Below are 11,197 nucleotides of genomic sequence, written 5' to 3'. Positions count from 1 at the left end.
CTGGTACACGACCACCCGCTCGGGGGCCATGACGGGGAACGGCGCACTCGGGAGACTCTGCGTCGCCAGTATCTCTGGCCCAAATTGACGCAAGATGTGGCCGCCTGGGTACAGGGCTGCCGCGCTTGTCAGCAGTGCGGACCGAAACCGGCACGATACCAGGTACCCCTAAGGCCGTTCCGCGTCAGTCGGAAGAACCAGCTGGTCGGCATTGATCTCCAGAGGCCGTTCCCACGATCCCACCGGGGCAACCGCTATATCCTCGTAGCGGTGGAATACTTCACCCGCTACCCCGTGGCGGTGGCCATCCCCGATAAAACGGCCCTGGTAGTGGCCCGGGCGTTCGTGGAGCACTATGTACTTAAGCACGGGATCCCGGAGCGAGTCCTTACCGACCAGGGTAGCGAGTTCGAGGCCGAGTTGTTTCAGGCGCTGTGCTGGGAGTTCGGAATCCAGAAAGACCGAACCACGGCGTACCACCCCCAGGCGAACGGTATGGTTGAGCGTATGAATCAGACTCTGGCCGGAAAGCTCAAGCGTATGGCGGCCGCAAACCAACGGGATTGGGACGAACACCTCCCCTACGCCCTGTTCGCCTACGCCACCACGGTGCACACATCGACGGGACAAACCCCGTTCCTAATGATGTTTGGTCGTGAGTCTCGTCTACCCGCAGACTTGCTGTTCGGCATTCCTCCACCCCAAACGGAGGAAGGGAGTCGCCCCGTGGAGCATCTGATGGAGACCCTACGAGGGGTCCAGGACCGGGCCTACCCGCAAGAGGAGGCCGCGCATCGGCGACAGGAGCAGAGCACCCGATCCCGCGTGGAGCCCCCCCTTTTCTTGACAGGCACCAAGGTGTGGCTATACATCCCTCGTGTCGGGGCCGGACAGGTGGGGAAGCTGACCACCTACTGGCGGGGACCCTGGACCGTGGTACGGCAGATCTCTCCCTGGACGGTATTAATCCAGGGTGGAGAGAGGGGCCGAGAAACGGTGGTTAACGTCCGCCGCTTAAAACCATGGAGGGCAGCCCCGGCGGGGGAGAACCTCGCCGCCCGAGTACCGCGAAATCCCGGTGCCCCTGCGCCACCCGTGCTCGGGGGCCTCGCGCACTACATGGGCCCCGCCGGGCCCCCAGCCCCGAGGCGTCCCGGCCCCGCCAGAGGACGGCGGGGACGCCGCCCCTTAAACCCCGCTGCCGCGTAGTTTGTCCCCCAGCCCCCAGGTGCCGAGGGACAGAAGGAGCCACTGGAGTGGAGAAGGAGACCGCCGCAGGAAACCCCGAGGACGGAGCCACCTCCCCCGAGGCCAGCCACGAGGTCCGGGCGGATCCCCCGGACCCCGCGGTGCTACCTCGTGGGCGCGGCCCAGGCGAGGTGCTCCAGTCAACCCGGGACGGGGACTGGCACCTCGGGGGGCTATGTGATGCCGCCGCCACGGAGCCGATCGGCGGGCGGCCCACCTGCGATCTCGCGCCCCGAGCGACGAGGCCGACATTGCTCCACCCCACCACCTCCCCACCCCCCCCACCGGAACACACATGCACGCACTCCCCCCACCATTAGAGCGCGTGGGGAGACACCCTGGCCGACAGGTTTTCACCCAGAAGCTCTCGTAAAGGGATAATCTTCACGGTTTCCTGCGGCCAGGGAATTGGACGGTCTCCTCCGACGCTAACACACACCGTGGCGCTGTGACTTGAGTAGAAATGACATGTTCACGGCGGGGCTGCCCCGCCACCGCGGTTAGTATGCACCTCACGCACACGGGTCGGCAGGGCAGGTAGGGAGGAGGGCAGAGCCACGAGCGGCGGGAAAGCAGGGTCGCCCTCTGGCTGGATGGCCGCTGAGCAGGTAAATTTAGATGCGGACGTCGCTGAAAGCAACGGCCTGGGGGATGCTGGGATACAGATGGGCCTACCGATTGGCGGGTGATCCCAGCGAGCTGATTGGCCCGCGAGTCGGCACCAGGTAGCCCTTTTGATGTAGAAAGAATAAAGCGAGTGAGGGCGAAGGAAAAAGGGTCTCTGGCTACTCGAGTCAACCCCAGGCCCGCCAACTCCCGAGTCCAGCCGCGTGAACGTCCGTGGGACGTATCGACGCGCCGCGAGGACCAGCCGGCAGTGACGACGAACCGTGAGTAAGGGAGGGAGAGAAAGAGGGAGTTGGGACTTAGCTTGAAAAGAAAACCGGAGAGGGTAAAGGGGAGAAGGACAGGTAGAGTATAGTGCCGACTATCGAGAGATAGATTGGTCCTGCCCCGCCGATCCCGACTGACTCGGTTAAATAAGGGCTCGCCGACCCGGTGGAATAAATCGTCGGCGATTACATAACAGACTGGTGTGGTTTTTGCGAGGGTGTGGAAAGAGAGTGGAAGCGTGGGTGCGCTCGCTGTTCGCGGTGGTCGCCGCGTGTGTGGAGCGGCGCCGCGTGGGTGTGGGCGCTACAAACCGTCGGCGGCGGACTCCCCCGTTGCGAGCGGATACCCAGCTCGCACGCATGCCCATCGCATAGCCCTTTAAAACCGTTTAACCCACTCCCCCCAATCGCCGGAGTGGGTACGAACGACGTCGCTTACCCTCCGACCTCTAACCCCCGGTTACCCGCGTGTGATTGGTGCGTGGGACTGTGCGGGCGGGGAGCGTCGCGTTCGGGTGCCGGTGAAGCGCTAGCGGGCCCCAGGGCAGTCGAGGGCGATGCCTCACCGGCAGGAAACCCAGACTCGGAGGGGGACAGCACAGGGGGGGGAACAGGAGCGCGGTGACCTTTCCCCGCCCGGTGAGGAGTGCAGCGGCGGCAGGTCCCACACTAGTGGGGAGTCTGGGAGCGTCGGTCCTTCGCGGACAGGGTCGCAGGCGGGAGAGATCCCGGGGGCCGGCGACCCTAACAGTTGGAGACGAAGCTTGGAACAAAGACGAAGTAGTTAGTGGTGGAGAGAGCGTAGCGATAGCGAAGCTGAACAAAGAAGAAGTAGTTAGCGGTAGAGAGAGTGTAGCGATAGCGGAGCTGAACAAAGACGAAGTAGTTAGCGGTGGAGAGAGCGTAGTGATACCGAAGCTGAACAAAGATGAAGTAGTTAGCGGTGGAGAGAATGGAGCGATAGCGGAGCTGAAGACGAGAATAGCCCGCGGTGGAGACAGCGTAGCGATAGTGGAGCTGAGACGAGAATAGCCAGCAGTGGAGAGAGCGTAGCGATAGCGGAGCTGAAGACGAGAACAGCCAGCAGTGGAGTGAGCATAGTGACGGTGATAGCGCTGAACAGGGATGAAGTAGTAGCAGTGGAGTGAGCATGGTGACTGTGATAGCGCTGGAGAGAACATAGCGACGGTGATAGCGGAGAGCGGAGACGAAGAAGTTAGCGGCAGAGTAAGCGAAGTAATCGTGGGAAGTAAGTGAAGTTATCGTGTGGTGTAGAGAGACAAAGGTGGCGAGCGAGTCGACTGAAGCACGGCGGGCGAGCCGTGGCGACCAGGATACTGTGGAATGTGGAGGACATGCTGAGAGTTGTAAATAAAGCGGTGTTCGGAGAAAGACAGAAGTTGTCCGAGTTAAATCGAACATTACATATGTATAAATTACGTTTGACTTAAGAAAAGTGAGTTAAACAGAAGAAAACATCGTAGTAAATGTATTGCTCTTGTTACAAAATTATATTTAATATAAACGATCATGCAATTTAGGCATAATATGCAGTTTCTGATTTGAAGTTGAAACAACACGTTTCCGTTTCTCTGCCATTACATAGCTTAGAAAATTTAAACTCAAGCTGGTTTCTGCCGGGGCTGTCGTAGCTGTAACAGCCGCTGTTCCTTGGAGTGACGTTGGACAGGAGCCTGACGTAGTGTTCTCACCTAGATAAGACTTGCTAAGTTACCCTCGTCAAACTGCTGGCCTGGCTGGCTCAACGTGCGGTGCCGGTGCCCGGTCACTACAAATGGCGGGCCTGTCTCTAGTGGAATACTGTGCACCCGTATGGACTCGATTAGCTCACCCTAAATTGGTGGACATTAAGATAAATGTCACCGTGAGAACCATCTCAGGAGCAATGAGGACAACCCCACGACCATGGCTGCCTGTGCTGTGCAACATTCACCCCGACAAAAATTCGCGGCCAAGATGCTAGACAAACTACACATGGCACTAGCATTATCCCTTCACGTCGACATTTTCAAGCGACCAACCGTGTGCATGAAGTCCCGACACCCAGTATCGGCAATACCACAGTCCGAAGTGTGGAGTATGTGGGATACCCGCACTGTCTGGAGTGACGAATGGAGAGCCGTGAAAGTGCCGAACAAAAACCTCAAGTGGTCCATCCGTCCAGATGCCTGGTTTCGACCTCTTACGGCACCAATGGGTGGAGTTAAACCGCTTGCGGTGTGACCAGGGTGTTTGTGCCGCTTCCGAAATTCGATGGGGCCAACGTGACAGGTCACCGTGTGAATGCGGGGAGCAGGACACCATGGTGCACATTATTTTCGGCTGTGAAGTGCGTCAGTGCAGAGTGGTTGCCCCACACGTGCTAGAGGAGGCGGAGGCGGAGGCTGCAGAGTGGCTTTGTGGCAATGTGGGCTGACGTCCACTCAATATAATGAGAGCAAGAGGCACCAGAAAAAGTTAGGTACAGATGTAAGTAAAGTTTATTTTCATCTCAGTGCCAAACACACACGTGAATCGAATAAAGACTGTAAACATGCGGGAGCAAGATGCGCCAGACAACTGTTAGGTTCAAGTGCAAGGGTAGTGACATCGGGGATGTCACTGTAAGGCACGTGGCGTGCGATGTCCCTACATCGTGGACATCACCGGGTCGGTTGCTGTGTGAGGCCGGCTCTCGCACAGCACGGCGTGCGATGCACTGTCATTACGTACACCCCTTATGCGGGTGTAGTACCAGGCATAGCGGGGCTTGGTGAGCGCTGGGATAGCGCAGACACCACGCATAGCGTGTAGTGTGGGCTCCCACAAGGGGGAGTGGGAGAGTGTCAGCCCAGGGGCAGGGTTGCCCCGGGCCATGGCACTCTGGTTGACCCCGTGGATACATGATCCGAAGTGTCCACAGAGAGGGCCCCAGGTGGGGGGACCAGGCGGTGATCACGTGTCAGGGGAGAGCTCTCGAGAGGGATCGGGAGGGAGCTAGAAAGCTCGAGAAGGCGGGCGGGGCCAAGGGCAGAGCGGCCCCGACCCGGGAGGATATAAGGTGGGTCCCTGAGAGGGAAAAGGGTCACTGCATTCTTCAAGCTGGAGCTCCACGTCTACAAGCTGGAAGCTCTACCTCCTACGAGGCATAAACACGCGGTCGGGAACCTGAGTGGGGGTCTGACCCTTCATCGCTGTAACTCCTACGTATAGAGTAGTTCGCTGGGTGGTCAGCAGCCTAGGCTGTATCTGATGAAGGGGCAGTTACCCCTTTGTGTTAACGGGTTGATGTTACAATAAAAGTGTTGCCTCTAAAGAACAACGTCTGCGAATCAGTTGGGCTCACCACAAAAGTAAGCCCTGTATTTTAGTTTAATAGGAAGATAAAGAGGGAGATTGAAGGAAGGAAACCAAGCTACACATAAGTGGCAAGGATATTCCAGTAAAGTGAAAAAACTATTTACCAAACAAAATTTTAGCAAATGCAATGTTAAGTAAGAATAAAGAGGGCAGTTCTAGGGCTATGGGTGGGAGTCGGAGGAAGGGAGTGTTACTTTCCGAAACTGGTGGATTTGCTTGAGAGGACATTTAAGATGAAGACTGCCCAGTGATGGTCTCTCTAGATATTAAGGGAGGACAGATTTAAGTTAATGTACAGAGTTATATGGTAGGCGGTGTATGATGTCACAATAATGAAATTTGGGCAGGATTGTTGCTACAACTAGAAATTAAGGAGATGTCGAGGTGTAATACAGCGTCTGTTTCGGTATAAGTAAACATTATTTTGTTATTATCTTGTTGGCCATGCGGTCCATGTGTGTCCTAAAAGACAGTCTTAAGTGACGAATAATGCCGAGATATAAAGTTGTTAACCTCCTCTATAACTTGTCAGTCCAGAAGAACAATATGCATAGGTGGCGAGACAAGTTTGGGGCAGCCGGAGAATTACGTAATTTTTTGGCATTAACTCCTGCTGTAGATGCTGCTTTAACTCCTCCATGGAATTGTCTGGGGCCATCAAGGGCTTTAGAGTATTTAGCCAATTCCAGTAATATGTGCTGGAAACATGGGAGGAAACTTTCGTACTCTGAGAAAACCCAAAAAACGAGAGGACATTGATGAGGACTCCAAAAATATAGATTCAACCCAAAAGGCAGTTCTACTAAATGAAAAACTGTTGATATGAGCTGAGTCCATTGCTAGACCCAACGCAGAAGAAACCGCACAGCATATATCGATGTAATGCCCGATCCACAAATACGATGGATACGTCACAGCGTTACACTCCGCTATTCTTGACGCCGTTAACTGGCTTGATTACCTGAATGTGAAATTGTAGTTGTTGCTCTGCATGTACATCAGCCACACGAAAGAAGAAGATTGCTGTTTTGCTATATCCCAGCTACTCCGCAATCTGTGGCCTGATGCACTGACGGTCAATCATCCAAACACAAACCAAGTTCAGCCCTGCCGAGCTTGCAAGATGCGTCAAGATTGGACACATAAATACGTTTAATTATATGTTTGGTGGAGTATAATCATTCACGCATACAATTTCAACACATTCATTAAAAGTAATAAGAGTGATTCCACAGCGCATATTATTATAATCTAATCAAATAACCTAATTACTATGACCTTGCAGGCTGTTCTCATCCACCTCAATACAAGCTATTGTACGCTCCTTCATTGACGAGAAATGCGTGCATACTAGACTCATGTAATTGCATTGCAATCGAAACACAATAAGTGGCTCGAAAGTTAATTGAACAGCGTGCCACTGCGACCAATCAGAGGGAACGCTTAGCGATTATAAATGGCCGAACAAGACACCCATTGAGGTTATCTCGCGTGAGCATTAAGATGGCGGTTTTTCTTCGTTGGGTCGTGGTGCTCTGTGCTGTGGGTGTTTTGTCTGCGGATTCTGGGTTCGTGGGTGAGGATTTCGCACTGTGCTCACTGCAGAGTCTCTCACTTGGAAAAAAAATCGTTGAAGGTTCCACAGAACTCCGTGGGGTAACTTGTATGCATTGCCGGATTGAATTGTTTTTGTTTTTACTGGTCATTACGCTTTTTGTTTAGTCACAAGCATCATTGAGAATCGCGTCACATTTTTGCGTATTGACTGGCAATCTTCACACTAGGATGGATTTCGTGTGTGAACGCATTTGAGTAAAATTAAACGTCACCCATCGTAAATTTAACCATTTGTGAGTTTTCCGACGTAACCTCCTGCTATCGGCAGTTTTTTGGTGGACCTTTTTAGCGTTAGAATGTTTAACCAATACCGATTTGTATGTTGAGCAGAACAATTTCGAGCTTGGTGTGCTGTAAGGTAGGGGTAAGCAACTCTCATTCCCTCTGTATTCCTTTGAACTTCCATCTGACTTTAGAATTAACTTAGTTTTTTTATTTAAATTAAATAACTTTCAGTTACATTTCTTGGTTAGCAAAATGGGAGAAGTTTGGTCGTGACCTAGTGTGTCAAGCAAGCGTAATGACTAAACCGAAGATGCGCTGTTGCACGAGTGTACGAGCTGTTTCTAATCTTATTTTGACGTGACATTAACTTCCCTTTGTGTCGTTCTTCTCTTAAAGGACATCGAGCTGCCAATCGTGGCATGAGGGCGATCGATGATGAGGAATTGCCCCCATCTACGGTCCCAGCAGGTATATTCAATGCTTTGCACGTAAACATGACTGCCACTAGAGTCATCACACTTCTGATGCCTTGGACCATATCTGCACCGTAGGGTTTGTTGCGTCGTTTATTGCGTTCAGTTGTGCAACTGCTGAAGTTTTCCAAAGGTGGTGTTGAAATGATGTGCTTGGAGGGTGCAGGCGACAAGCAGGTGTGTGTATTGGTAATATTCATTGCAGTCTAATTAACCACTTCAGGGCGCGGTCATAAAAATATTGGCTGCGCTAATGTAGTTAAAGCTGTAGGTGGTTGAACCCATGCAATGTTTATCGGGTGCAGTATTTCGTGTACGAGACCTGCTCTGCTTAATGTAATGCACCAGCTCAAGAACGGACTAGTCCTTGAAACCACAGCACCAACCAGTTGGAAAAAATAACCAACATTCAATGCACTGGCATTGGCTCGAATTATTTCGGCCTGCGCTAATGGTTATGGGTCTCATTTCAGAAATGTTTAAATGCCGCGCTTTGTTCTTCCTAATGAGTATTTTGCGATCTATTAGACCCACTTTGTATGTCCATATGTGCTGCGAACTTTTGTGAAGCTGATGTCCTGAGTTTCCTAATGGACTGATGTACAGGTGTCACCTATGAGGTGCAGTGCGTCAATGAGAGGATGTCTGCCAAGATCGCGAAAAGCGTCCTGCTGGGCTACGGCGCTTCTGATCTCGTCATGAACTCTGCAACTCCTGCATGCAAATTGTCGGAAACTGGACCGTACATCACGTTCAACATCTCGCTCGGAGAATGTGGCACCTTCTTTGAGGTCTCTAATATCAAACTTTTTCCTAAGTGCTTTTTCTTAACTGCCTGCTTTTTAAAAACAAATCTAATGTGCCTTAAATTTCGATTTAAAGCTTTCGTGACTGCAATGATTCATCTTCTTTGGTTCTTTCGGTAAAGTCACGCAGAATGAGAATAAAATAATAAATTGATAAAATAAAATAACACAATAATATTCTCACGACGTTTCGGCCACAACACAAGCGGCCTTCATCAGGTGAAGGGGACGAGACTGTCTGGTAGGACAGCGCTGGAGTGAGAGAGCTAAATTCTATGCTAATTCCTTTTAACAATGGGTGCCTCTGCGGATGTGTATGCTTTAACTTTTAACATAGCTATTTCTGTGACCAGTCACAAGCTAATCATTCAGCCATTTCAATGCTAAATTTTATGCTAATTCCTTTGTCAAGGCTCTTTGTTCCTCTCACACAGCTTAAAAGCCGTGATCTGAACGTGGCTCTCTCACTCCAGCGCTGTTCTACCAGACAGTCTCGCCCCCTTCACCTGATGAAGGCCGCTTGTGTTGTGGCCGAAACGTCGTGAGAATATTATTGTGTTATTTTATTTTATCAATTTATTATTTTATTCTCATTCTACGTGACTTTACCGAAAGAACCAAAGAAGACTAATGTGCCTTGTATCTTACCCCCCCTACAGGAAACGAGCACAGACCTCGTCTTCTCTCAAACGATTTCTCTGCCCAGCACCACGTTTGGCATCATCACCTACGACTTCGTGTACATCATGGTCAATGCAATGTATGTAACCAAAAGCCATGCTTGACACGTACGGTCTCGCAGTCTTCTAAACTGCGTTCTTGCCATTCCACGTAATGGCGTGACCAAGCCTGCCGTGACGACCCTTCCGTTCATTTCCTGGATATTGTCCTGATTGGCATGCCTTCAAATTAAAGATCTAATCCAAAAGCTAAATTTGTCATTCGTTTCACAACTTGCTGCCGAACTGAAAAACATTATTATTGGTACTTATTCACTTAATCCATTTGGTCACGTGAACAAGTACTTGATGTGCCATAATTTGAACTGAAATCTACTATTGTAATGATAGGATTTAATGTCTTCAGACCTAAACACTGATGCTCTTCTCTTTATCCCCTTTTTATAATAGCTGCAAGATTCCGAGGACGAAGCTCTTGTCGTCTTCGGCACTCCAGCCCAACAGCACAAAGGTTGTGCTCAACCAGACCGTCTATGCTGAACTGGAACTGAAGATGGATTTCTACAAAAGCTTTACGTTCCTGGCGCCATTCCTGCCCACCGACTACCCCCTAGTGGTGCAGCTGCGTCAAACCCTCTATCTCCAGATGTCCCTCAAGACTGGCCTCGGCCTTACCCTGTTCACCATCGACCTCTATGCAACTCCCACCAGTGACCCCCTTGATCCGCGGAAATACTATCTCGTGAAAGAGGGGTGCGTAGCTTTTCTGTTCTCTAGTGCCTGACTCTGGCTTGAATGTACTCGAGCCTACCACCTGTTTAATCTGTGGCCCTTCTCTCTCCAGCTGTCTGCGTGACAGCACCGTGAACGTCACCGTCACCGCCACTGCCCGCCGCTTCACCTTCCCAGCCTTTGCCTTCACTGCTCAAGATACTAAATACGTGAGCTCAACGTCCCACCATGCTCAAAGCGATCACGAGTTTTGCGTGGCAGGGTCTAGCCTTGGCGACACTTAGCCTTGCAACTTGCTCGCATTTGCGCCAAATTTAGGACTTGTGTTCTGGAATGGGTTTTTCCTCTTTAATCTACAATTGTATTAACGTTCACTGGCCAAACGGGTCCTCGTGGTGAAACATTGCTTACTGATGATTGAATTGCCCATGGTTAAACCTGGCAGGAATCTTTGTCTCTGGGGCATTCCCATCCCCTTCAATTGCAAATGCCTTTTTTTTTTTTAAAACCTCCCTATTTTCATTATGCTCTGCAGGTGTACGTCCACGCTGCAATGATAGCTTGCAAGGCTTCTTTGACTGCCTCGCGCTGCCAGCAAGGATGTCTGGCCAGGAAGAGGAGGAGCAGCTTGGAAACCGTGGATACCCCGGTCTACATCTTCACCAGAGGACCCTTTGTCTACAGCGAGGATGCCGCCCTATCCCGCTGTGCGTTGTCCTATCATTAGCGTTGTGCTGGTTTGCAAAGCAACATGATGATAATTTACTTTTGATTTTGGCCAGGTCTCTATTTCAATACTCTAGGCCATTTTTAGCGGTGGCGTCAATCCGTCAAGCTACAATTGAGTACTTGCATATTTCTTAAATGATTTCCCAGTTTTAAGTGCATCCTGGTGTGTTCTAATTGTTAAGTGTATCTATGACGTCCAATTAACCCACTTTCCCCGTCTTTTCTCCCTTTTACAGCGGAGATCCTAAACTACCCTGGTGTCGTGGCCGTTGCAGTGGTTGCTTCCATCATCCTCTTGGGCTTGGGTTTTGCTTCGAAGAGAATGCTGGCTAAGAAGTGATGCAGATGATTAACATGTACCCACGGCATGGAATAAAGCAAGGATTCAAACGTATCTCCTGGTTAGGAACTAAAATAAACTGCCTTGAAAGATA

At 51.1% G+C, this 11,197-nt stretch overlaps 1 protein-coding gene across 1 annotated transcript; it reads left to right on the top strand.

The window, feature by feature from the left end:
• The first annotated feature begins 6,971 nt into the window (after positions 1–6,971).
• On the top strand, positions 6,972–11,197 carry LOC116956111 (CUB and zona pellucida-like domain-containing protein 1). Its single transcript, XM_076053891.1, has 8 exons — positions 6,972–7,077; positions 7,740–7,811; positions 8,423–8,607; positions 9,282–9,382; positions 9,753–10,055; positions 10,147–10,243; positions 10,570–10,741; positions 11,000–11,197. Exons 1-8 carry the CDS (start codon positions 7,005–7,007, stop codon positions 11,101–11,103), a joined length of 1,107 nt encoding a protein of 368 aa, XP_075910006.1. The 5' UTR covers positions 6,972–7,004; the 3' UTR covers positions 11,104–11,197.

Source organism: Petromyzon marinus, chromosome 63, assembly GCF_048934315.1.
Source record: "Petromyzon marinus isolate PM22_M1 ecotype Great Lakes invasive population chromosome 63, UKy_Petmar_22M1.pri1.0, whole genome shotgun sequence".
Classification (NCBI taxonomy): Eukaryota; Metazoa; Chordata; class Hyperoartia; order Petromyzontiformes; family Petromyzontidae; genus Petromyzon; species Petromyzon marinus.
This window is presented reverse-complemented; position numbering and strand designations above follow the sequence as displayed.

Coding starts and splice junctions, on each gene's coding strand:
- LOC116956111 (XM_076053891.1), top strand. CDS start 7,005: ATGGCGGTTTTTCTTCGTTGGGTCGTGGTGCTCTGTGCTGTGGGTGTT. Junction 7,078..7,739: donor TGCGGATTCTGGGTTCGTGG/GTGAGGATTTCG, acceptor CTTCTCTTAAAG/GACATCGAGCTGCCAATCGT. Junction 10,244..10,569: donor CTGCTCAAGATACTAAATAC/GTGAGCTCAACG, acceptor TATGCTCTGCAG/GTGTACGTCCACGCTGCAAT.